This window comes from Alligator mississippiensis, chromosome 1, assembly GCF_030867095.1.
Source record: "Alligator mississippiensis isolate rAllMis1 chromosome 1, rAllMis1, whole genome shotgun sequence".
Taxonomy (NCBI): Eukaryota; Metazoa; Chordata; order Crocodylia; family Alligatoridae; genus Alligator; species Alligator mississippiensis.
In genome coordinates this window covers 446692066-446719993 of record NC_081824.1, presented here as the reverse complement: position 1 = coordinate 446719993, position 27928 = coordinate 446692066, and the positions used below count along the sequence as shown (strand labels likewise).

The 27928-nt window shown below is 42.9% G+C and overlaps 1 protein-coding gene across 7 annotated transcripts in view; it reads right to left on the bottom strand.

Moving 5' to 3' along the window:
• MTMR2 (myotubularin related protein 2) overlaps positions 1 to 27928 on the bottom strand; it is an 89040-nt gene that overhangs the window by 42461 nt on the left and 18651 nt on the right. For 2 of the 7 annotated variants that reach the window (XM_059721138.1, XM_059721139.1), the window contains exons 2-3: positions 24131 to 24188; positions 12437 to 12542 (exon numbers count right to left, since the gene is read on the bottom strand). Coding sequence is in view for 1 of the 7 variants with exons in the window: in XM_019483651.2 (XP_019339196.2) it covers positions 12437 to 12542 (106 nt within the window). In the remaining 6 variants the exon portion in view is untranslated. Of the gene's footprint in view, positions 1 to 12436; positions 12543 to 15416; positions 15533 to 19391; positions 19544 to 21335; positions 21381 to 24130; positions 24189 to 27928 lie in introns of those variants that run through there. The other 5 variants (XM_019483652.2, XM_019483655.2, XM_019483654.2 and 2 more) reach the window with 4 other exon arrangements.

Below are 27928 nucleotides of genomic sequence, written 5' to 3'. Positions count from 1 at the left end.
GGCAGCGCGTGGGGGGATTGGCCACGTACATCCACACCCTGTCCACCCGAGCTTCACTCTCCTGCTGCCACCCTGGGTGTGGGCCCCGTGCTCCCACCCAGCTGCAGCTTCCCTTCTCCCCGCCCCTGCTACTTCCTTACCTGCTGCTCAGAGCGAGCACTGCAGCAGGGACACGAGGAGGAGCTGCTGGATGCCAGGGTAGCCAAGCAGGTCCCCTGGCGGCTGCAGCAGTGCAAGCAGTGGCCCCACCTGGAAGCCGTGTGTGTTGGCTAAGCTAGGTCCTTCAGCACACAAGGGTGGGAGTGAGGTGCGTGGACTGGGTGGGGTACAATTAGTTGGTGGGCATTCATGGGCAAGATGAAATTGCCTGGCAGACCAGATCTGGCCCATAAGTCATATTTTGCCCACCCCTGGTCTATGTCTTTATAGAGCAAACAGTAGATAATCACATAAATAGTGACTTTACTGTCATTACTGTATATACAAAAGTGCTGAATTAAGATTGTATGTCCTTGCTTTTGCACTCGACTTGTAAATTATTCTTTTATTAATTTAGGGTTTTTGGGCAAGTTCATATGAAGAACACAATGGACACTTAAACAGAGAAAACAATTAGCAATAATAGGCAGTTGTCTTCTACACACAGCAACCAATAGAAGGGCAGAGAATACACATTTGCCAAAGCCCTACGGAATTATTTGCTAGACACGCGTAAAAGTGTCCAGCAGACAAAAGTTATGAGTCAGGAATCTTGGATTCTATTCCCATCTCCAGAAAGGAGTTTGGTCTAATGCTTACAGACAACATGGCCAAAAGCATAGATTTGACACATTCCTTTTGAAAACCAGTACTGACTAAGTAGGTGACAGCGGGGCTGCCACATTAGAAACTGCTGTCAGATTCTAGCCCTTGAAAATGTACTCACTTGTAGGCTGTGGCCTCTGGCACAAGTAGGGAGTTGCAGAGAGAAATCCATTTTCCCTCAAGCACTAGGTTTTACCTTAGCTTCATGCACTCTGTAAAGGAACATGTTGGCTGTAGCAAAACTTATTAGTCCTAAGATAACTGGCAGCAAGCCCCTTCCCAGCAAATCTACAACTTAGAAACCTCAGGAGTGTAACCAATTTCCTTTTTTACAAGAATCATGCCACAATTTGAATCTAGTAAACTTGAGACATTATCCTACAAACAGCTTAAGTGAAAGATGAAATTCCTAAGGTTAAATCCCGTGAAGTGAGAAAGCAACAAAGCCAATGAAGAGGCACTATAAATTACACAGACATACAGGACTGCAAATATCTAGGGTGGGGTTTTCCAAAGCACCTCTGTGGTTCAGGAACATGACTCCCATTGGTTTGTAAGTCACTTAGGGCCCAGATCTTCAAAGGTGTTTAGGTATTAATTTTGTCCTCGTCTGGTAGCAGGTCTATAGCTTATGTTAATGCACACAGCTGGCAGAGAAATGAATTCCCTAAATCAAATTCTAAACAGCTTTGAACATAAAGTCAGGAGAAAATCCAACAATGCTTGCAGCATAATCCAAATGACTGAAACCTCTAAATGTTATTTAGTGTTGGATTTACGAAGTGCAATTTCAGTAAATTGTAGAGAAGAAAGGATTTAGTTTTACATCCAGGTATCAATGTGTTTTATATAAAAACTTTTATGGAAGCTATTATGAAATTCTTCAGAGAAAAACAAGGAAAAATACTGTATAAACATACAGTAGGAATTACCATCTCCTCTTACCCAATACGATGTCAAATTGATGATCGGAAGACATCAGCAGTTATAGACATCAAATAAAATTTGTATAGCTCCAAACCCCCAGACACCTACACTTCTTCTAAAAATGCCACATAGAAAATGCTAAGGCAAACTGTAACTATAACAGAGAGTTCTTCTAATTTTATAGAAATGTAACTTCTAAAATTAAGCTGATACCTAGGCAGAACAAATAAGATCAACTACAGGAAGGAGCGTAGGGTTTATATGCGTACCTAAAGCATATTTCAAGAATGGCAGAGCCAATTCAGAACATTAGGGGTATTTTTATAAGGAAGCTGCAATGTCCCCTTCTTTATAAGGCTATCCAGAAATGCTGGACATATTTTCTCCTTTTTCCACATGGGACAAAGATCCAGCTCAGTTTTCTATAACTTTCTCCTGCCCTCAGCTTCCAAAATCAGATGCTACACAAGCTCTGCCCAGATCTCAAACCACATATATGGTAGCCTGCTGCATCAGATGTTGACTTACGCCAGTCACTGTCTGCTGTTTTGACAAAGGTGCAAAGGGAACAGTGAAAAACACAGAGACTATTTTAGTACTTTTTATGTATAAATTCATGGAATACAGTGAGGCTGTAACTAGGAGCACCCATTTCAAAAAGGATATTGCTGAAGTAAAGGAAGTTCAAAGTCAGTAACAAAAGTGATCAGTGTAGTGATCACCAGGGTCATTAACAGAGGCATGAACAAAGAGAATTAAGCAATGACTAACTGTGGAGCAGTAGGCAACCTCTGCAGATGCTTTGTCTTTCTGTAACTCACTAGGTCCAACTGAGGGACCATTTCCCAATTCCCAACCTCTATAGTCTTCTAAGTAAGGGAGTGCTTCTAAATTAGAACTTCTATCACGATAATCAGAATCCTAAAAAAACCCCTCAAATTGAAGAGACGGAGATTGTTACATTAGAGAGGAGACGGATAACTGGGAATATGGTAAAGCAATGAAAAACCTAGAGATGGTATACTGGGAACATCAACTGTATTTACCTGAATCCAAGATGACTAAATTTAAGGCAACTACCCAATAATTAGATTTCATACATAGAAAATTTATAAATTTGTTATAGTTTTCCGCATATTGGATCTAATTATTGGAGGGCTGTCTTGTGTTCATCCACCCCCCCCAACACTGCAGTGGAAAAAGCAATAATGACAAGGGGATAGGCAGTGGTGGAAGAGGCAGTAGAGGGAAGAACCAGGAGGTAGGTGGTAGGGGGAGGCAGTGGGGGAAGCAAGTGACCCTTGCCAGCTCTGCTGCCTGCCCTGCCAACACTTGCCCACACACCACTTATTCCCCCCATGCCTGCCGCTGCCCTCACTGCCACTTACCCTCTGGCTGTGGTATTTCTCTAAACTGGGGCATGCAGCACGTGGGTGCTCCAGCTCCAACCCAGCCATGCCACATAGTAGTTGCTGTGGAAGCAGCAGCCCCAGCCCAGCCCTGGAGCCAGAGCCCAGGATGGAGCAGCTGCCACTAGACCAGGCTGGAACAACCACATGCTCCATGCCCGTGGCTGAAGCAGAGCTCCAGGAGTGGAGGAGTGGAGCCAAAGCAAAAGCTGGTTGGTGAGTGGTGGCAGTCAAGGGAAGGCGGCAGGGCAGAGACAGTGGTGGGGGTGGAGGGTGGGCAGGGGAGGGGTAGTAGAGGAGAGGCAAGGCGAGCAGAGGCAGCAGCAGGTGGGAAGAGGAGATGGCAGTCTGCGGCTACAGCTGCAACTCTGACCCTGGGTCAGGACCAGAGGCAGAGCTACAGAAGTCACTTGTGCCCTCACCACCTTGTGCTCAAATCCACAAGGGGCTTTTCCCCCCTCCATTTTCAATGGGGGAAAAAACAGATCTCAAATAAATACAGTATTCTCCCTGTTTCATCATACAAAAAGAGAGAGACAACATGAAGTTATTCAATTAAATTAAAAGGTGAGAATTTTGAAGCCAGTAAATGGAAAATATTTTCCATGCACTTTAAGATAAACTTCACAGATGCGGAATTTACTGAAATCAAGAACAAACAATAAGAGATATAGATAACAAGAGTGAAAAAGGGTCTCAGATTTGAGTTAAGCCTGGAAAAACCTTTGTTCATGTGTAGAATTTATTATAACGAGCTGCAAAAACAGCTTGTGTTTGGGAGGTCAAAAGCCATGCAGGTGACAAGTCATGAGTTCATTAGGTTCCCCAATTATTTGTCTGTAACAAGTCCAGAAATTTTAAGAAACATGAGGAACATGAAGCAACTGCCATGAAGAGAATGTCAAACATGTCATTAGGTATTTTCACAAAAGATTAGTTTGCAGACTTTAGGTTCATGTCTATTATCTCAGCCATAAATTTAACCTCACCATTTTTTGTCAGAATCCACAGCTAACCTGCTTTTTGTAATTCTGGAAGATTAGATGATCTGCAGTTGACCAAGATGAATTAGTAAATGCAGGAGTCATTTCAAGGGAAGTCAGTCCCAAGGCTGCTGTGACTGTTGGGACACATTCATAGATTCATGGATGTTAGGGCCGGAAGGGACCTCAATAGATCATCGAGTCCGACTCCCTGCATAAGCAGGAAAGAGTGCTGGGTCTAGATGACCCCAGCTAGATACTCATCTAACCTCCTCTTGAAGACCCCCAGGGTAGGGGAGAGCACCACCTCCCTTGGGAGCCCGTTCCAGACCTTGGCCACTCGAACTGGGAAGAAGTTCTTCCTAATGTCCAGTCTAAATCTGCTCTCTGCTAGCTTGTGGCCATTGTTTCTTATAAGCCCTGGGGGTGCCTTGGTGAATAAATACTCACCAATTCCCTTCTGTGCCCCCATGATGAACTTATAGGCAGCCACAAGGTCGCCTCTCAACCTTCTCTTGCGGAGGCTGAAAAGGTCCAGGTTCTCTAGTCTCTCGTCGTAGGGCTTGGTCTGCAGGCCCTTGACCATACGAGCTGCCCTTCTCCGGACCCTCTCCAGGTTATCCGCATCCTTCTTGAAGTGTGGCGCCCAGAATTGCACGCAGTACTCCAACTGCGGTCTGACCAGCGCCCGATAGAGTGGAAGTATCACCTCCTTGGACCTATTCGTCATGCATCTGCTGATGCACGATAAAGTGCCATTGGCTTTTTTGATGGCTTCGTCACACTGCCGACTCATGTTCATCTTGGAGTCCACTAGGACTCCAAGATCCCTTTCCACCTCTGTGCCACCCAGCAGGTCATTCCCTAGGCTGTAGGTGTGCTGGACATTTTTCCTCCCTAGGTGCAGCACTTTGCATTTCTCCTTGTTGAACTGCATCCTGTTGTTTTCTGCCCACTTGTCCAACCTATCCAGGTCTGCCTACAGCTGTTCCCTGCCCTCCGGCGTGTCCACTTCTCCCCATAGCTTTGTGTCATCTGCAAACTTGGACAGAGTACATTTCACTCCCTCGTCCAAGTCACTGATGAAGACATTAAAGAGTATCGGTCCAAGGACTGAGCCCTGCGGGACCCCACTGCCCACACCCTTCCAGGTCGAGACCGACCCATCCACCACGACTCTTTGGGTGCGACCCTCTAGCCAATTCGCCACCCACCAGACTGTGTAGTCATCCACGTCACAGCCTCTTAACTTGTTCACCAGTATGGGGTGGGATACCGTATCGAAGGCCTTCCTGAAGTCTAAGTATACGACATCCACCCCTCCTCCTGTGTCCAGGCGTTTCGTAACCTGGTCACAGAAAGAGACTAGATTGGTCAGGCATGATCTGCCCGCCACAAACCCGTTCTGGTTTCCCCTCAGCATAATTTGCCCTGCTGGGCTCTCACAAATGTGAGCCTTGATAATTTTTATCATTAGAAGCATTTTATCATTTTTTTAGACATTATAAGCTATGCATCATTGCTGATGCTCCGGGCAAACTGAACTGGTGGTGCCCATGTCCTCTCCAGATATGGATGCTGTTGGCTCACATGGAGCTCATCAGCCCTTTGACAGGTCTTGTTTTTAGTCCTGCTAGGTGTCCACACACCCTCCTCACCCAGGCTAGCCCAGGTGGGGGCGCCAGTTTAGTCACCAACAATCCAACCATGGAACAGGATGTACTGGTTTACACTGTACCAGATACCAGACCAAGACAGGTGTGGCCTGGCATAGAAGAGTCATTTGGTGATGCAATTTTCTGCCATGACAAAAGGGCACAATGATTGCCATCTGTGAGAAAATTGGATGGCACTGACTCTACAGAGCACTTGAATGTCTCAAGTTAGACTTGCAGCCTCAAAGGTGGTCCTTGACGTAGAGCAAGTAGGAACCGCTATAAAACACAGACCACACATACAAAATGTAGTTCTCTCATCCATGTGCTTCCTACTGCTTTCAGGAAAATCCAAACCTATGTGCCCCTCCCTTTCTTAGGCAGACCATCCAGGGGAAGAAAAGGAAGGAGTTGTCATTGGTTGTAACTAGCCCATCTAGTCTGCAGTCTGATGATAGACCTGCATATGGCACAACCCCAGCTAAGCCTCAATTAACAGGTTACAGATAACAATGAACCACCATGTGAGCCACAGAAAAAATTTCCCAAGAAAGAAAATCCTTGAGACAAAGGGATTTCACTACCTTATTGGCCTATTTCTCTTGGTAACAGTCAAAGACTAGACTGGACATGTAGGTTCTATAGACACTGAAGCCAAGGGACGCCTCTCCTTCACCTGCCAGGGCAATGCACCATCCTGACTAAAGATCTAGCTGTGGTCTTAGACTAAAAGAAAACTAATTCCTCTTTAAATTAACCCAAGATACTACCTTGTGGGCTCCTATACACATGCTGGGAGCCTGCTCTGACACTCTGGAAATCTAGCACTTCAGAGCAGACTTGATGAATCAAGTCTTCTGGAGCATGGAAACTGAGCACTCCAGCAGCCTTGCACGTCACGTGTATCAGTGTCACCATAAGTCTGCAAACTGACAAAATGGCAGCGGTGCACTTTGAAATAAAACACATCCAAAGAGCTTTAGTTCAAAGTGCCTGCCACCATTTTTTCAGTGCAGGGACGTGTGGTGATGCAGATACACGTGACACACTGGCGCTTTTAATTAGCATGGCTCCCTGACTAAAAGTGCCCGGCGCCGTGTCCCAACACATACATAAATGCTCTGTCTTCCCTTCTAGGCTAGGGACAGAAGTTACGCATAAACTGGTTTAAACCTGTAACAGAACAGAAGTTCAGTGCACATAAACCAGTTTCAAAATGGCTGAAACTGGCTTAAGATAAACCTGGTTGAATGTAGTATCAGACTTAACTGATTTGGGCCTATTTATGAAACTTCTGTCCCAGACCCCTTCCAGGCTCAAGTTAAATCACAGCTCCCCAGAATCCCAGCATGCTTTATAGCCTTGGGCAGGTTGTGCTACCTGCTCCAGCAGAGAAGGGTTGGGGGTGGAGGGGGAAGAGAGGCAGGAACTGCCCACCCCCCAGGCAAACCCCGGCTGGAGCCTGGGACCAGGGAGTGGGGTTAAACTTCCTTTCCCCCAAGTATGGAGCTGCCCTGCCTTGTTAAAAACTTACTAGTGGCTGCGACTGTGGACTACAAATCCCACAAGCACCTGAAAGCAGGAAAAAGAAGTGATGAGCAACCCTGCAGAGACCTGCTGCTGTAATTCTGGACTGCAAATCCCAGAGACCTCTGGGGCAGCAGGAAGAGGAAACGAACACAGAGTCCATGCTGGCTACATTCCAGACAGCTGTGCTCTAGTGCTCCTGGCTTCTTGCCTGAGGCACTGCAGGTATGTGGCTGCATTTCCTGTATCAAAAGCGAGCGTCTGTCTAATTGCTTCTCATCTTAGACTAAGCTGCAAAGACTGAATCGATTCAGCCTCGGGCATTTTGACTGTCTGTACTTAGCCCTAGTGTCAACCTCATAACTTGATCTGATTTCCTACTGCATTGATTTGGTGATTGAATAATTTAACCCTAGGGACTTAATTTTAATTATGCCCTCAGTTTGATCAGTGTATCATTCCATCCTTAATTAGCTTCATGAAATTGTATAAAATTAGCTTAGTGCTATGTTTGCTTAATCCCCTTAATAAAAACCTATGAAAAAATACGGAACACTTGTTTTATTCTATCAAATTACAACATAGATTGCAAACTATGGGAGCTCTGATAATATAAACCAGTGTTCTGTACCTTTTGGTAGGGAATTTGCAAGCCCCTGACTCAGCTTCTAAAATAATTCAGAAGTGACTCTCACAAGAACATCCAGAGCTCACGCTGATGATAACTTTTGTTGTGAGGGGGAGTAGACCTCCTGTTTCAGGTGTTAAGCCAATCTCTAACCACTGGCAATCAGGATGCCACCTTCATAGGAACAGAACACTCCCTTCCAGATAATAGACAAAGAAAACAAACAAGTCAAGTCCCCATCTGTTCTTGTTGATGGGAATAGAGAAGGACAGCAAGGAGCAGCTGACTCCTCTGCTCCTTTCCATTCCTAAACTTTTAATACTGCCTACTTAGACATAAAGCTCCATTTCCATGGGGACAGTGATAAGCTGTTTCATGAATTCCAAGGGCTTCTCACATGTAAACAGACCAAGCACCAAGTGCTCCTGATTCGATTCGGAAATTCGGCCACCGAATTGGGCTGAATCTCCTCCAAACTGAATCAGTGACTGAAGCTTTGTACAGCCCTACCTAACAGTTGTTTCATTTGGACCACTTTTCCTTCCCTTATTTATGAAAATGTCATTTGAGATGGTGTCAGAAGTCTTACTACGGTCAGGTACATAACATGTTCTCTTCCTCCCCTATCCACAATAGCATTTACCACAGCAGAAAAGGAAATGGACATAATTTGTTGTAGACAAATCCATGTTGGTGGTTATTTATCACCTTGTCATCTAAGTGCTCATAAATAGATTCTGGGAGAAATAATCAAATGTTAACGGAAGCTGAAGCTAGGGAGACAGCTCTAACTCCCTAGATGCTCTTTCCCCACCTTTTTTTCCTCTAGAGAGGGACATATGCTTACATTTTTCCAGTCTTCTGGAACCTCACCCATCCTCCAAGAGTTCTGAAAGGCCATGTCTACGTGGGAAGGTTATCAACCATCTGGAATGGCATCCTCATGCACACTGTGCCACAAGAGGAGGGGGGAGGCTGCTATTTGAATCAGAAACAGTGCAGGCATGTCTGTGTGACATTCTCGGTGAGCTCAGTGACTAGACTAAATAGTCTGCTGCACAGATATGGCTATTAATTCTAACCAGAGCAATGCAGCATGCTTTATGATACCCGTGTAGAGCATGGTAAGTTGACCATGGAGATATGGCCCACAGCATTCTCAGAGATGAGCAGAAAAAACAGGCATCTGCAGGGACAGAGATAGAAAAAAGTGTGATGGCAAAACCTGCTTGTTAGTTCCATGGTTATCTGGAGGAATTGGGATTATTTGGAAAAAAATGAACCAAAAGGAAGTATAGCTGAACAAGTGTGAAGTAGTAAGGCAAGAAGTTACCTTTAAAATCTACTTTTTGAAGAGCCAAAAAGTGAATTTAATTCTAGCCACTGCAGCAGGTGCTAATTTGCACAAAACAAAAAAAAATAAAATCAAATCTAGAATGAAGCTGGATTCTTTTAAAATATGCTCAGGTTTACTGGTTCCAAACCTATTCAAAAAGCAAATATAACCCCTTTGCAATATGGCACTTTTTTAATGGAGTGAGCCAGGAAGAAGTTCTATTTTCTTTTAGTGGTAAAAAACTAAGAACCAAACAAGTAGTGATTTATGAAACTTGTGAGGAAATATATGCCAGCACAGCTGTTGAGGGTACTGACATACGATGAAACCACAACAGTTCTGGTAAGTATTTCAAGAAGAGCAGCTAGAAAACAAAAGGTCAGTTAGCAAGATCCAGGAGATGAAAAGATACCAGCACATAAATAAAATTTCACATTCTAAGACTTAGATACAGATGCAGAATTCCTTCCATAAGAATAGTTGTTTTGACAAGGAAAAATTAGGAAAATGTGCTCTCTAGAGCCATCCCAACACAGTTAACTGCATGTGGTATTAATTAAAACAAGACTGGCTGTTTTGATGATCACCAATCATTTCCTCATTTTATGATGCTGGCTTCATTAAAGCCATACCACTAGGAAGCCTGATCTTACAAGGCACAGCTCGCCTTCAGCATTCAATTCTATTAATGAGTAATGAAGATAGTGGACATTCTAGAGGGACTGAATCAGAGAATTGCACCATTTTACTAATTTACTGCTTGATCTTCAAATGCTAGAAGATATTCTCCAAGGTATCAAGAGGTTTTTACTACATCTTTAAGATGCAGCAGCAGCAGAGTGTCTCCATCAAATTTATGCATGAAAACTGGAGGGGGGGGGGAGGAGGAGGAGGAAGAGGGAGTGGAGAGGAAATCAATTGATCAAAAGGATTCCTTCAATTGAAAAAAAAGTGTCCACAATTCTTTTTCCCCCATCACTACTTGTGTCATTCTTCTTTCTTTCTACAAATATCGCTGTGCTTTTAGCCTAGGAACAAATGCATCCACCATTCAATTTAAGTGGGAACTGAATGCTAATAAGACCTAATGCTAATAAATATATAAATAAAGACCTAATGCTAATAAATAAATAAAGTTTACATTTACATCATTCATCATTTACAATTAGGTAAGGTTTAAGCCAGTGGGTTCTCAACCTTTTTAGATTCAGGACACCCCTCAGAAAATACCAGCTCTTAGTTTTCAGTTTTTTTTGACTACAGAAATAATATTAAAGCAATTCCTCCATTGCAAAAAGCTCAGAAAGACCACAGCAGGGCAGAATTCTTGTAATGCTATGGATCGCTACTTGGAATCTCTAGGTTTATATTGTAAATCATGTTTTCACATCCAATAGTGCTAGCACCCCAGGGCACCCTTGAAATGATCTTGCAACACCCTGGTTGAGAATCATTGGTCTAAGCCATGAAACCAGGAATTAGGACATCTGAAAATTATTTCCCCAGTACCTTTGAGTAAATCATTCAACTTCCCTATTTTAGAAGAAAGTTGTATACTTGTTTACACAAGCATATTATGATGATTAATTCATTATGAAGGTACTTAAGAAGTACAAATTATTCAGTTAAACATATATTTATGTTTAATTTTCAAACCGGAGTCCAATGTTAGACTACAAGGTGCTATGAAGCCTCATTGTAAAATACCTTCAAATGGAAACTTTCTTAGAACACCAGAGCTAGAAGACTTTCTGTAAACTATAAACTAAAAAAGATACCAGTTCTTAGGAAAAAAAAGTTACACTTGCCAAATAGAAAATTAAACCAATCCACAGCATAAATTAGAAAAAGGATTTATAAATGCCTGTGTTGCAGACTTTTGGTATTTTATGGTGAGTATGTGATATTTATTTTGGTATTTCTGGAGTTCTTTGATTATGTGAGAATATCAGCTTCCATAAAAAAAAGTGTCTTAGAATTCATGATTTAAGAAGAAATCTTGAAACAGGACCCTAAAGACAGAAAATCTAATAAAATGAGAAGGGCTTAAAATTTAATATATATTTTAAAAAATCACTCTGTATTTGGGGGTTGACTCATGGGGTTTTGTTTAATGTTTTGGCAATACCCTTAGCTCTTCGCACTACAAATTAATATAGGTTCACAGAGTACCAATACAATAGACCCTAATCCCAATTTGAGGCCCTAGGAACTATTGTCATAAAGTGTAAATTACTGCTAAAACAGTGAAAGCATATGTGGTCACGCTATGAAAGCCTTTCCAGGCTCTTTCATGCCCCCACCCACCCCCCTCCCCTCCCCTCCCCTCCAGTTTAAACAAATGTGTAACCATTTGAAAGAAATGTTAAAAAGGTGTTGTTAGAACATACCACGGCCAACATTTTTAAAACACTGGCGCCTGAATTTTAAGCATCTAATTAAATGGTAAGATTTTCAAAAAATGCTAATCACCTGCATATCGCATTTACAGTAATAAGAGCAGCCTGCAGGTGACTTTCAGGATTGCAGAACCATGTAATGAGATTTCTAATTATGGATTTACCGGTTTGATTTTAGGCCTTCCACACTAACATTTTTTTATTTAAGCATTATTTATGGCAAGAGCATAAGCAGAGTGGTAAGCTAGTATTTTTAGGAAACACTGAAATGTAATCATTTTCAAGAAAGACAAAACACTCAGATTTTTCAAGAGTTCAGGCGTCATGGTCAGGACTAGGTTTCCAAGAGACATCAGCTCCCATTTTGGCACCAAAATAAAGGGGGATGTGTGTCACAATGGGAACTGCTGGTTGCTAAGTCTTCTCTTATTTAGGCACCTAAAGAGAAGTCACAGTCTTTTGAAAAATCTGCCACAATCCCTGAGGGGGTAGCCAGTCTTTGAAAACCTAGTCCTACATTATCAATATCAAATGGGCCTCATCTCCACTCAGATCTTTTATGACACTTCCGGTCGAAATCAGCACCTTGAATTACACTTGGAAAATTACTAGAAGCCAGCGTAGACTTTGGAGTACTAGAGTAATGCATTCCTGGCAAACCATCCCTGCTAGAAGACAGGCTGCTGCATTTTGCACTAGCTGTAGCTTCTGGAAAATCATCTTTCCCCCTCTTTTCAGTGACAATTTAAAAACAAGAGACATACATACCTTGAGATCTGGAGAAAAGTTGTCTGTGGAGGTGGAGACTGAATCAGATGATATGACAGAGGCAGATTTTGTGTGTACTGACTGGTCCGAATGGGAGGTGGAAGCGCTGCAGAGAGACAAACATACACATCCAGTGTGTGAGAACTGCACTATTCACACTCGCACAGAAGTTCAAGTCATAAAATGAAAAACCTCCATTGCAAATCTTTCTATGGCAGATATAGGTGTGTATTATGGATAGATAAAACCCAGACATGATCACGAATGCAAAACCACTCCAAGTCCAACTACAAATTTACTCGAAAAGAGGGAGAGGGATTCAAAGAATGCAGAATAAAGGTTCTTCCATCAAGCAAAACACTTCCCCTTTGGGGGTCAGTACAACATTCAAAAGGATTAAACATGCATTACAATAGTCTACTCCATTACATCATTATACATCTGTACTGACATATAGTGCTATTTGATTAATTGTAATGTAGTGGAATGATCCTGTTTTTTCATACTGCTCCTCCAGAATGGTTGCAAGTAACTAGCATCGGTACTATTTTACAGAATAGTAAAGAATACCTTTGCCCCTAACTCTAATTACTTGTAATGAACTTGTTGACAGTATTATTCTTAAAACATTATGCAATTGTAATGAAAAACCCAATTCTCAAGGTTTCTGAGCTTAAAGCAAAGAACTTCATGTGTGAGATGGAAACGTGGGCCACACTCAAGTCCAGAGTGGGGTTCCATATTGCAAGAGCCCACATGGATCAGCTTCCAGGGCCAGGGAACAAAGTCCAGCATGGGTTTCATCACCAACAGTGACAACATGACATGCTAGAAAAGTTTAAATCAAATTTTTTCAAAATGCCTGTAGACTCATTAGTCATCTCAACATTTTCTTGCTATTTGACTGCTAGAGGTGCACTGATAGAGATTTTTGGGGCCGATACCGATAGCTGATATTTAAGGAGGCATATTGGCCGATACTGATACAGCTGCCTCCAGCTGGTAAGTCCAGTGTGGTGGAAGAGGAGTGGGAAGGGAAGGGGCCTGGGGGGGGCAGATCAATGCCCCCCACAGTGACGAAGGGGGCAGGGGCAGGCACTGCCCATTGAGGCAGGGAACGACTTCTGCCACTAAGCACATCCTGGGAAGGCGGGGGGTGCCCCCCCCGATCTGTGCAGTGGAGCCAGGGCTTTTTTGGAAGGGGTGGGCTTGAAGCGGGTGCCAGCGGCTCTGGGAGGATGCTGTATCCACCCTAAATTTCACCACCACTCCGTTCCCAACACTGCCGCCAGCCGCCTGACACAGCCTTGGCTCTTCCTGGTGTGTGGGTGGAGGCAGGACATTGAGTCAGGGCTGCACTGAGTGGCTGGCAGCAGCAGCAAAATTTGGGGTGGATGCAGCATCTTCCCAGCAGCCGCTCTGAGCCCAGCCCTCACTGAGAAAAGCACCAATGCAGCCCTGACTGCAGCCTACCCCACCCCACCCTGCACAGATCTGGGGGGTACATGCCTCCCCCGCCCTCCTGGGGTGCAAGCAGCAGCGGGAACCACACCCCCAACAAGCCACAGGTCCATCCTGTGCCCCATCCCACCCCAGCTGGGCAGCACCTATCTCTGCTCCCTCCTTCACCGCAAGGGGCGCTGATCTTCCCCCACCCTCCATGCTCCTTCCCACACACCAGACTTATCAGATGGAGGTAGCAATCCATGGTGCCAACCTCGTTGCCTGAGTGCTGTGCTGTGGCTGCACACAGCATGGGCATTTATCGGCCAAATTATCAGCCCCATTGGGCTGATATCCGACACAGCAGTTTTCTTTATATCAGTACCGATCCAATGTTTTTACAACAAAACTAAAAGTGCAATATCAACCATTTAATCCTATGGACAGAATAATTAGTTCCATCCGAAGTTTTGGAGAGAGACCCAGTAATAAAATGATCTAAGACAATAAGTTAGGATACTAACATGCTAACTTAATCAATAAACAATTCAACTTAATAAATGTGCTGTACCCAGTTTAATTGCCACCCACTTTAGTTTCAAAATAACTTAGTTCTGGGAATTAATATACACTGAGGTAATGTCCTATTTAGGATATTAGCATAGTGCCATTTGTTCACATAATGCTTTGCAAATAATAAGCAGAGTCTCTGTCCCAGAAATAAAATAATTTAATGACTAAACCTGAAAAAAATCCCTCACTTAGGTCCAGTTTTCCTCCTCTGAACGCCTTGTCTACACACAAACTCACACTAATTTAGTTACAACAGTGCACCCTATATAGGCACACTTATACCATATTAGACATGGTTTATATCATATTTAGTTCAGTGCAACTGTGTTTGTAGACATGACTGGAATAAGGCTTCACAGAATCATACCTTTAGTTATAAATTAGTTCACTGGTACTGTAAAAGCCTTTGGCACCTAATACCACCTTTTCTAACCAGTCTGTCTTCTGTACAGACTCTCCTCATCATCAGTGTCAGCCTCCCAGTTAGGGCAATCAGCTAGGTATGGAACAATCATTATCAATACCACCGGTAGAGCTCTTAGATATGGCTTCTTGCATGGGAGTAGAGGAAGCCTAGATTTTCCAATGCTCTGTATCTTACATACACCAATATGATTCATATGTTAAAAAAAAAAGTTACCAAATTTGCCCAGTAGAGTTTAATGCTCCTTTTGCACATGTAAATGACTACCCAAGGGACATGAGAGTAGAGAATCAAGCTTCAGAAGCTTGCCCTTTCTGGATAAAGTCAACAAGAGATAATTTACTCAACAATGTCACCACTTTGAATGAAGAAGTTACTAAGTACAAGATTTGAGCAATACTTGAATATGGCTACAAAACTCACATTGTAAAATTTTACCTTGAAGAATAATATTAAAAACAATTGAGATAATATAACAATTCTTTCAGTAGAAAGGATTTCACTCTTCATTTTTCTTACAAAACTATTCTGCCTTCTTACATTGTTTCCCCAGAGGATGCTTGCTTTGGGTCTGTCTTAGTATTCTTTAATGACTTGAAGGACAGAATGAGCACATGCTTTAATAAATCTGTGGATGACGAGCTGGCAGGAATAGCAGACATTTTGGAAGATAGGATCAGGATTCAAAATGACCTTGACAAACTGGAAAAAAATGGTCTGAAATTCAATAAAAGACAAGAGCAAAGTACTGCCCTCAGGACAGAGCAATCACATGCACAGATACAAAATGGGGAATGATTGGCTAGGCTGCATTACTGCAGAAGAAGACTTGGGGTTTACAGTGGGTTAAAAAGTAGAATGAATCAACACTAGCAAAAAATACCTAATAGCCTCCTGGGACATATTAAAGAGAGCTGTCACATGTGCATCAGTATTCAGCACTGATGAGCCCTCATCTGGAATACTGTATCCAGTTTTGGTCACCACACTTCAAGAAAGGCACCAACAAATTGGAAAGTGTTCAAAAGGACAGCAATCATGATTAGTGAGACTATTTAGCCTGGAGAATGTAAGACTGAGGGGGAGATGTAATAACAGTCTTCAACTACAGAAAGGGTTGTTATACAGAGGATGGTAATCAACTGCTCTCTTTGTCCAACAAAGAAATGGGAATATTTAGGTTGGATATGAGCAGAGATCTGGGTTTTCAGTTTCCCATAAAAAACAGAAACAACAGCAGATTTTCCCTTTACCTGAGAAAAAGAAGGATTTTTTCATTTTAATGGAGAAATGTGGATGTTGCTCTGTTATTATAATGATTGAGGCACTGGTAGGCTTCCAAACTGCTTTAACATCGTAAATATATCAAAAAAACACAATTGTGTTCAACTGATACCTATATGTAAAGCACTGCTTCATTTTAATCATGGATTTTGGGGGTTTTATCAAAAATTTGCAATTTTTTATGAGAGAAAACCAGTATCCCTGCATATCAGGAAGAACTTTCTATGATGGAGGTTAAGGACTGAAACAGACTACATACAATGAAAGATGGAGAATCTCTGTCCTTGTTTAATCTTCACTTAACTTCCATATATTTGTCTGAGATAGTTTATGCAGGAATGTTTCTGCCAGGGGGTTGGACTAGACGATAGGAAAGCAGGGCTGGAAGGGATCTCACAAGGCCATCTAGTCCAGCCCCCTACTCAAGCCAGGATCATCCCTGACTAAACCATGCAAGCCAAGCATCTGTCTGATCTGCTTTTGAAAGTTTCCAAGGATGGAGACTCCACAAATTTTCTAGGTGGCTGATCACTGACCACTCTCAGTTAGAAAGTTCCTCCTAATCTCTGGCCTAAATTTTCCTTGCCACAGCTTGAGGTTGTTGCTCCTAGTCCTGTCCCTTACAGCCACAAAGAAAAGCTCATCTCCATCTTCTTTATAAAAGTCACTCTTCACGTATCTGAAGACTGTTATCAATCCCTCCCTCCCCCCCCCCGTCCAACTTTTCTCTTCTCCAGACTAAACAGCCCTAGTTTTTTCTTGCCTCCCAAGACCCCTAACTGTTTTTGCTGCCTTGCGCTGGACTCTTTCCAAACAGTCAATGTCTTTCTTGAAATGTGGGGCCCAAAACTGGACACAGAACTCCAGGTAAAACCTTACCAGTGCTGGATAGAGGGAAGAACCACTTCCCTAGACTCTCTGAGGTCCCTCCAGGCCTACTTTTCTATGACACTTTGATCAAACTTAACTCCAAACCACTAATGTTTGTCAATTTTTGTATGCTCAAGGTGGAATTTCAAAGGTGCTCAGTACTGGCCTCTCTCTGCTCTCATCTAGGTCAATGGTAAAATTTTCAGCAACAGCGAGTGTGAAGTCAGAACAACAGCAAGTGTTTTTGATAAACCTTTCCTGAACATACAGCAAACAATACTCAGGACACACACTTATTATGTAGCCCTACAGAATACACATTATAGGAATAGGACTGCATGTGTTTGGCTCAGTGCCTCTATACTCCTAATTAATTATTTGTACTAAACTGATATGAGACAAACAACTTACACTAAGTTAGCTCAAGACTTCTTCTCTCTTATCATGATCAGTCAGGTTTTAAGTTTCACTGCTCAGCAAACTAATTAACCTGTCCCTATCCACTATTTTAGCTAAACCATTGAAGTTAATCATCCAGAGTTCTCCCCTCTTGCCAATGAGAAACAAAAATGAAGTCATATGGTCTATACTCCCCAGAGAGAAAAGACAGTCTTGTGGCTAATACATAGTTCAGGAATGAGAAGGCCTGAGCTTTGCCACAGACTTCCTGTGTGATCTTGGGCAGATCATTTAACCTTTATGTCATAGTTTCTATATCCTATCTTCTGCCTTTCTCCTCCCAAAATTAGACCACCATATAGGTGCTTTGATGGGGCAGAACCATGGGACCATTCAAAATCTACCATCAGTCCAGAATATGGAAGACCATCTATTAGGGGGCATTTTCACGGGATGCACAAAATACTAGTGGTCCATGTGCTGCACTGGCTGCGTGGACTCCTGGGTGGAATACAAGGAGGACACTTTGACCTTCAAAGCCATGAGTGGAGCTAGGAGTTGGCACCCTGAGCAGAGTGGAAGTGCTGACCACCAGAGAGAATACTTCCCATTCTACTGCCATGGCACAGACTTCCTGGGGGCCACCAATCTGGTGTACCCTCTAAATTGGCAGCTGGGGCTGGTGCCCCACCTGCTCACCTCTAGTTAAGCTACTGCCTAGGCTACTGGACAAGCAGCTTCATCCTGCTGGTACTCCATCTGGAGATACCTCTACCAGGAGAGAGTGTGCTTATGGCATACAATCCCTTTCCTTCACTGTCCAAACTCTTAAATTCTTAACCTTTGAGATGCACTGCAAAAACACTCTATATTTGCAAGTATGTGGGGAGATGGAGAAATAAGGTGATGAGGGAAGAATTTGCTGAGTGTGGAACATGAGTGATGTGGCTCAGGAATCTTTCAGAACTGAGCGATTCAGTGCAAATGGTTCGGTGCAAGTGGTTTTGAAAACTTGCTGAGGGGTGACTGTATGTTTGGGAATTCTGATGATCAGATCTAGGCAGGGATATATGAATGGGACTAAACCAATTACTATCAGCTGAAGAGATGTGTGCTTATTCTTACCCCATGGTGGAAGAAAGCCAACCCACAGACTCTTAGCCCTCAGTGAAAGATAGCTAAAATATCATAATGATAAAAGCCTGCATGGAGGCTATGGCTGTGAAGCTGCTGATGCACCACGGAGCCCTTTTACCTAGAGCTAATTAATTTATCTACTTGTATACTTAAATTGCTAATCCTTCACAATGTACCTCAGCTGCCCGACTATCCCCTAAAAACTAGACTGACCCTATACTGCAGTCTTAGAGCGCTACATACTTCCCAGTCTATTGCCATTGAGTGAGAAAAGAGATGTCTGCAGGTCAAACAATTTTTTGGAAAAATTCCCTGAGATGTTTTGCTTGTTCATTTTTGTTCACTCAATTCCAACATGTCACCCTAAACACAAGAAGTTTTGGGATACAGAAAACATTGCTATATAAAACTTTGCTGCTCATCCTGGTCATTATATTTCACATTGACTAGCTATTTAAATTAATTTCTAATAATTAGCTTCAAATAATAAACTAATTTGTCCAGAGGATATAATCAGCAATGTTCCCTTCTAGTATCTGCCTTCATTATTAAGTTCTGAGCTACGTAGAGCAGTTATATGAAAGTATTATGGGAATCAGAATGGGACCCAAACACAATGGCTCAGCTGCAGAGAGGGTGCTCACTGCTGTTATTATTATTAGACTGCCATTGTTCTAACCTCCTCCTCCCACTAGAATAGCTCCGATGAGGCAACTGGCTAGCTGGTTTCCAAGTTTAGTAACACACAATCCCTGTTACAGAGTTCACAATCGACGAAAAGCAGCAGCATACAAGAGAAGCAATATAATCATATGTTAAACCAACCTAATCACATTATCCCCTAGTTGTACTTGCTTTTGGCCGGGTCTTCATTAGTTCACACTCTTGTAGAAGGCATTTGAAGGAGAAGAGGCTAATTCTGCATGGATATATATGGGAAGAAAGTAAAAATGTTGTTTTGGAAGCAGCAGACAATTTGGCAGCACAGGGATTAAAGAGCACTGTAACAAAGGAGAAGAACAGCTAAGGCGGCAAAGAAGCTGTAGGAAATCACATTGTAAAGGATACGGAAGGTGAGGACAAGCTCCAGCTTGATGCAGCCCAATCAATTGTTTAAGCAGGAGTGAGTGCTCACCCCAGTATCAGGACTCCTGCTGCAGCAGGCAGTTTTGATCTTTGTACTGAAATAACCTGAACTTTTGATATTGCTCCACAGAAGAGGAGACAACCTAAGAGATTTTCAGAATGATTTTACTTCCAAGCAGGAACAGAGTCGAGTCAGGGGAGCATGCAGTGGTGCAGTTGCACCCCCTTTGATTCATGTCCCACCCAAGGCTTAAAACAAACTGCCTGGTAGTGGCAGCAGCATTTCTATTCAGGCAGCAGTGCGGGAGTCAACTGAGTCATGGCTCATTATAATCCACCTGATTCCTTTTAAATTCTTCATTCCACAGATGTTAACAACCCTCTCTCCTTCTTTAATAGTCTTAGTATTCCACTAATCAAGCCATTCTTTCTTCTGCAATACTCCTGTGTGTTAGCTGCTCCTGGTAATGTAGCTCCTATTTCACAGCCCTGAAGACTGTTTTTAACTCTGCCTAAATCATTAACTCCAGTTTGGAAACATTAGCCCAGGTGTGAAAATAACTTTCAGCAAAACATTGGATGAACTGTTAAAATGCTCAAGAAAGCTTGATTTTCTTTTATGAGTCTGAAAGAGAGATGTACATTTACCTTTTAATGACTACAGGACTAAAGAAACAACATATTTTGATTATTTGTGCGTATCTTGTTTTGGTTTTTAACACACAGTATGTGATATAGCAAGTTAATGCATGTTCTAAAACTTACATTTGTTTTTCCTTCAATCTTAAACTGAACACTATAGCCCTAGGTCCCTAGCATATTAGTAAAGCTTCTAGTTTCTTTTTACCAGGAGAAAAGCATGCATTATATGTAATGATGTACCATACCATCTGCACCCCCCTTTTCAAAATCCTATATATGCCCACACTTCCAAGAGTTGTCTCGCAGCCCAAGTATACAACAAGAACTTTCCTGGCAGGTTTTATGATCCTGTAAAACAGTAAGGGCAGCACTTTTTACAAGTTGTGCATGAAACTCTGTGACAACATTTCAGGGGTGTACTTGGTAGCCGTGTTGGTCTGAGATAAGAAGACGTACAAAAAACTAGAACTCTTTGGTTCCAAAATGGTACCAATGTGGCTACCAAGTACGCCCCTGAAACATGGAAGATATCGAATTTTAGTTGATTTTAGATTTTAAACTTCACTTCAGAACAACAAGAAAGATTTTTTACCTCCCTGCCTGCCATCTGATACCTCCAGGGAAGGAATTCGACCTGATCTACACATCAAAAAGCTACTCAGCACAGTTCACAAAGACATCCTCATGGGCCCAGAGGGACAGCCTTCCATCTTCAGCTCCCTCTGTGCAAAAATGAAGTTTATTTCCTACTTATGGGGACTTTTTACTATCTTGTACCATCTATACTTTTCCCAGAGCCTGATAAAGGGACTTTGATCCTGAAAGCTTGCAGAAAAGGACAATTTTCTTGCGATTTCCCAGTTGGTCTAATAAAAGATAGCACTTTGGAAACAAGAGTTCTAGTTTTTTGTATGCGACTACATTTGACACACTTAAGAATAAATCGTAACACTATTAGTCATAAATCATAACACTGAAGGAATGTACAAAGCCAAATCAACCATCAGAATCTGTGATTACTAAGAAATATCATTTCCTAACCTGCATCTTAGAGGATCCCACCTCCTGAACAACAGAACAGGAAGATGTAGGTCTTATAGAATGAGAGCCTCAACCAGTCTGGCTGAGCTAGAGACTGGGTTAATGTTTCTCAAAGCTGTAAATGTTTCTCAATTATCCAAAACTACTTTTTTTTTTCTGTGACATTTGTTCAAGCTCCGAAGGTCAAGAATGACACATCTTCAATTCTCTTAGAAATATAAGGGATTAGCAAGAAGTGTCAAACACAAGTGCCTAGTTATTCTCTTAAATTCTTACTTAGACACCTAACTATAAGTGTGACCTGTTTCTCAGAAGTTGTGAACACTGACAATTATCAGCAGAGGCCGCAAGGCTTGTAGATACACAGAACTTCTGAAAAATCAGACTAGTCTTATTTTGGATGCCTGAATAAAGCCACTTGGAGACTAATTGGTGGTACTCAAGTATGCAAATCTCAACAAGTCCTATTCCCAGGAGGAAAACAAGTAAAACTACTTCATTTAATACCGGGCTGATTCTCCAGCAACTTGCCTATGAATATTCCTTTCCTCTTGCTGAAACAAGCAGCTGGATTTTGCTTGCAAAGGTTTGAGATGCTCAAACACTAACTGGCATGAGACACCTGCACCATTTGTGAGGTATCAAATTGTGCACTTTGCTTGTATAGCCACTAAACTGATAGGGTAGAAGAGGCAATAAAATGTACCATTCTGCTGTTTCAGCTACAGAGATTAACAACGGGAGTAGCACTGCAAAGTATCATTTAGAGAAACAGGAAGAGAGGAAATGGAAAAGTGTCTCATTATGTGCACACTCTTAAAAATTAACTGGGGGGGGGGGACTACAAATTAATGCTGACTAGATGCAAGCATGATTTAATTTGGAAGTTCCAGATGCTTGAGTACCCATATGTAATTAGTTTGAATTTATAATATGGCCATGCTCAGCCACACCTTTAGTACCTGACTGTGCCTAAAGTCAGGCTGTGCATGAAGTTAGTTAGTTAGCACTTACTGCTTGTTTTCAAAACCCCAAATAACAACACTTTTCCTTCCATGGTCTTCCGCACTCCTGTTTCTCATTAAGAGAAAGCAAAGGCAAAGGCATACTAGTGAAACTTTAGGTCATACCAAAACAAATGAAGACAAAATAGCACCCATTACTTAACAATAACACTTCTGCTCCATCCAGCCAGTGCTATCCCAAGAGAGGAATTCCAGCCTGCTGTTAAACTAAGATTTCCATGTAGCCTCTCACTAAGGACCCAAACCATTGAAGTTAATGCTGCATCCCTCACTCACTCAACCACGCCAATTACTATTCAGTAGCCCATTAAATGGCACTAAGGGCCTATTTCAGAGGAACATTTTTCCAGGTGGTTTATTACTTTGCTAAGTCAAGATCCAGCTTCGGGATCAGAAATACCGCACAAGAATGCAATTATTTTCTGCTGCCTCAATTAAAGTATTCATTAGATGCAGTTAATTTGTATAATGCTAGTGTCCACAGGCTTCAACCAAAGACTGAGACCCATTGTGTACAGAAGTGACAGTCCCAACTCTGGAAAGCTTAAGCAGTCTAAATTGGTAAGGTAGATGAGGGAAGCTGAATCCCCACTAATCAACAACTCAAGCCCAATTCTCCATGGCAAAACAGACAAGGAAAAACATCATATTATTTACAAAAGAGAATACATATTGATAGCAACAAAATCTGTTATACAGAACATGCACTCCTAAGCTTAAAGACATGCAGCACACCGCACATATACTTACACAACTGACCCTATTTAAGAGCTAGGCAGACCTCATGTTTTCTGTAAACATTTTAGAGACCTGCTTTAACCTCTGCTTGACTTGTTACAAACCTCAAAAAATAAAGCCATACACAAACACTCTTTTGAAATAAGAAAAAGCCAATTGCCAGGCTCTCTCTGGCACTCAGAGGAGCAGAATGTTATATAATCTTAGCAACGTACCCTTCCATTCAAAAAGGCTGGCAACGTCAGCGATAAACTTCATCTTTAAAAAGAACCCGTTTAAACAAATAAATTATTGTGTGTGTGACAGACTTTAAATAGCCCCCGCGCAACTTGCCTGAATGAAAGATTCACTTCTGTTGCCAAGCAAACCAGGGTTTCAATCCGACTTCAGTGTTCCAAGGAAAGAAAATGTCATTTTTAAAAAGTTGATGCTTTTAAGTAGCATCCTGAGCTGAATTATATAGTACATGTTTTCCCATGAGCAATAAAGAGAGTGCCCTATATTTTGACCGTGAACATGCTTTTCTAGGAATGCAAATCTTGCTCTCAACAGTTATACAATGGACTACAGTGTGACAAGCACTGTTCATGCTCTATTAGTCATTCTTTTATTATTTTTTTAAACAATAATTCACAAAAGGCCTACAGTGTGTGTTAAGCACTTGCCAAACAAAAGCCTGATTATCCGAAATATTTGCAAGGTTCCAAGAATAGAAAGCCAACCCCCAAAGACAAACTAAAATGCAGGACATAAGTAGTAACAACAAGCAGCCCACAGTATCAAACTTTCACGAGTCAAACAACCCAGAAGGTAGAAGTGAAAAGAATACAGCTACCAAAGGTCCCATAAATGACATTTAGAGCACCATGTAGAAGATGACAAAGTAATCTGCATTCATGAGAGAAACAAAAGGGGGATTAGCTTTGTACCAAGATACAGAGTGGCATGGACTGTCACTCAGCTAGAAAGAATAAGCTAGAGAATATTATTTTGATAGAGATTTTTGATTGGTGCTGGAAATATGCATTTTACCTTTGCTTCACCAGTTGAAATCCAGCCCAAGTCAACAGTGACCAAAGTTGGTTACTACCTGAAAGCAGAATAATAATTCATATGAAGTAACGTTCCTAGTGAATAGGTTTTGCACGGAAAAAAAACAAAACAAAAACAAAACACAGCACCACCTCTGACAATTTCATTTTTAGTATTAGCAGTGATGCCAGTGACTGATGGGCCTGACACATGAAGTACCCTCGTCCAACAGGGCAAGGTGAGAGGAAGGATGGTCAGGTGGTTAGTGCACTCCCCAACACTTTGGAATAGATTCAATTCCCCATCTGCCAAAGAGTGTCTTGTGTGATTTCAAGTCCAGATTTTTAAAGACACTTACGAGTTGCTCTGCTTGGTCTTGCAAATCCTAAATAACTCAGAGGGCTAAGTCCCATTTTTAAAAGTCAATAGGAATTAGGAGGGTATGAGCCAAATCCAAATTGACACATATGGGATTTCGGTGGAATGTAAGTATCTGAATCTCAAAAAAACCAATCCAGATTGACCCTGCTCCTGAAGCTGCCAAACCTCTTAACTGCCTAGAATCATCAGTTTCTCCATTTCACTCTGAAAAGATCCCTAGTCTAAGTGTCTGTAGCTGCTATGCTCCAATGACTTTCCAACCTAAAATGCACGTAAATAGTGCAGAAAATAGGACAGGGACCAGAATCTAGGACTGCCACCTCCCAGTCAAATGCCCAAACCATTATGATACAGTCAGTCCTAGGGTTCCCACTGTCCTGGGTAAGCAGTCTTACCACAAAGCTTTTATATAAAACAGGGCTGTCCACTTAGCAACTGCACCCAGTCCAGATACTGCTCCTCTACTGCTTCAGCAGCAGCTGCCGCCTTCTCCAGACTCTACCTCCCTCCTGCTTCCACTGCTGCTCCTCACACCTGGGAGCCAGAAGGACTATTTGGGGGCTGAGGCATTCTGCAGTCAGACTGCAGGGAAGGACCAAAGAACTCCACTTGGCGCAGCAGCACAGTAAAATGCAAGGAGAAGCAAGTACCTGCTACACAATGCAGGGTGGGTGGGAGCAAATGACATGGCAGGCAGAGCACAGAGGTGACATCATTGTGCAGTTGGGAGAACATGGTGCAGTGTTCAGGGAGCAGGGCCACTGCACAGCATAGCGTGTGGCCCACAACGCATATGGCCAGGGCGGGGGGCGGTCCAAAAACAGACTTTCACAAGTTCAGAGAACTGGCAGGCAGGATCACAAAGGAGGCAAATCTAAAGAGTCCAGAAGAGTTGGTTATTTCTTAATGAAGCAATATTAAGGGCAATAGAGCATACTATCCTGATGCAAATGGCATATAGGCAGTAGTGCAAGAACTTAGCTTGGTTAAATAGTGAGAGCTTCAGTGAAGTGAAACTTGAAAAGAAATTTTAGGAAAAGGGGAAATCTGATCATATTACTAAAGATGAAAACAGGTGTATAGTACAAGCATACTATAAATGTCAGGAAAACCAATGAAAACTAAGATGCAACTAGCAGGGGCATAAAAGCCAACAAGACTATTCTGTAAATACATCTGAAGTAAGAAGAAGACCAAGGAAAGAGTACCTCCTTTGCAGAATGGAAAGGAAAAGCTAATAACAGACAATGTAGAGAAGACTGAAGTGTTTATTCCTTTCTAACTACAGACTCGACAAGAGACCAACCATCTGATAACAGCACAATTAACAGCCAGGACAGGGACAAGATACTCATCTTAGAGTAGAGAAAGAACATATTATAGATTATTTAGGAATCCGTACAATTAGAGGTGCACCGATACATCGGTCCGATATTGGATTGGCACCGATATAAAGAAAATTTAATATATCGGAAATCGGCCATATCTGGCCGATAATTTGGACAATAAATGGCCTATGTATGTGCACAGCCACAGCACAGCACAGGCAGCAAGGACCAAAACCACAGCAGTGTGGAGAGCTGCTTCCAGCTGGTAAGTCTGGTGTGGTGGGAGGGGGGAGATCAAGGCCCCTATGGGGAGGGAGGCATGGGGCTGGAGCAGAGGCTGGGTGCGGGACAGAGCCACGGCTCATTTGGGAGGCATGGGGGGCGGGGTGGAGTGGCTCCCAACGCCACGTGCTGCTCGTCTGGGAGTCGCTGGTCCAGTGGCTTGTCCGGCACTCACCTGTCTGGCAGCTTCTGCCACTGCTCCCACTGCTCGTGCAGGAGGGCATGGGGTGGGGTGTGTGCCCCTGGATCTGCACAGGGCGGGCTGGGGCTGTGCCAAGCTCTTCCTGGCAGGGTGGGGCTGCTCTGGGAAGGGTCAATGGAGGGGCTGCAGCCACAAATTTGCCATAGCCCCCTTCTAGCACAGCCCCACCCCATGGGGAAGAGCTTGGCGCAGCCCCAGACCCAACCCTTACCCCACGCCTCCTGCCTCCCTCCCCGCAGGGGCCTTGATCTGCTCCCTCATGCCCCTTCCCTTCCCTTCCCTTCCCCCACACACCACACCAGACTTGTCGGCTGGAGGCAGCTCTCCATGCTGCCAGGCTGGTACTGGAAATCGGACTGGTATCGGCTACTATGCTTCCTTAAAAATCGGCTATTGGTATCAGCCGCAAAAATCTCTATCGGTGCACCCCTACATACAATCCTAGTTTACCATAAGGCCTTACTGATTTGAAATTTATGAGTCATTCTAGAGCTTGCAAAGAATTTATTGAAATACTTGCAGAGCCATTGGCTATTATTTTTTTAGAATTCTTGGAAGTCAGCCGAGGTCACAGAAGACTGGAAGAGGGTAAGTATAGTGCCCATCTCTAAAAAAAGGGGGGGAACAAAAAGGATCCAGGAAATACTTCTGTAGCTGGAAAGATTCTAAAACATAACATCAAACAATCTGTAAGCTACAGGATAATAAGGGATAAATAACAGCCAGCAAGGACTTCTTAAGAGCAAGTCATGCTTAACCTGATTTCTTTCTATGACAAGATGATGGACTTTGCAGATGGAAATGAACAATAGATGTGATATATCTCAGTTTTATTAAGGTTTTTGTCATTGCCTCTTCAGACATGCTCATAATAAAGATGATGAAAAGCAGTCCAGAAGGAACTATTATAAACATGGGAATAGAGGTAGTTGAATAATAATACTCAAAGAGAACTCATCAGTAGCTCAATGTCAACATCAAACTGAAAGGAAGTCTCAAGTGCAGTGTATTCAGGGGTCCATGCTGGGTCCAGTACTGTTTAAAACCTCCAATAATGAGTTGGAGGAAGGAGCTGAGTGTACATTGAGTACATTTCTGAAGGACACCAAGCAGGGCAGGGAAGCAGAATCTTTAGATGACAGGAGTAAGATCCAAAACAACATGGTTCGACAGTTCAGAGGGGGCCACCGCAAGAAGCATATCTTCTGGGAAACAGCTGTCCAGATGGCAGAGCGGGGGCATCAGAAGACATGAGAGCAGTGCTGCCCGAGGGCCAACTATGCAGCCAAGGCCCACTGGCAGCTGGCCCAGAGGTGCAAGAGGCTCTGCTGCAATGCCCATACGATAACCCAGGTGGCCGTGCAGCCCCAGTACAGTTCTGACAAGCAGGTAGACATGGGGTTGCAGGGCCAAGGGGGCGGATGCTGTCACAGGTGGCAGCAGGTCACAGAGAGGCAGCAGCTCCTCCTGCCAGACTGCTGCATTGGATAGAGGGTGCAGGGGCCACTCTAGATTATAGCTGCTTCAGCAGTCCAGCTGGCATAAGGGGTAGTATCCCCAGATACCAACTGGCAGGGCCTCAGAAGCTCCTGAGGGCAAGTAGCC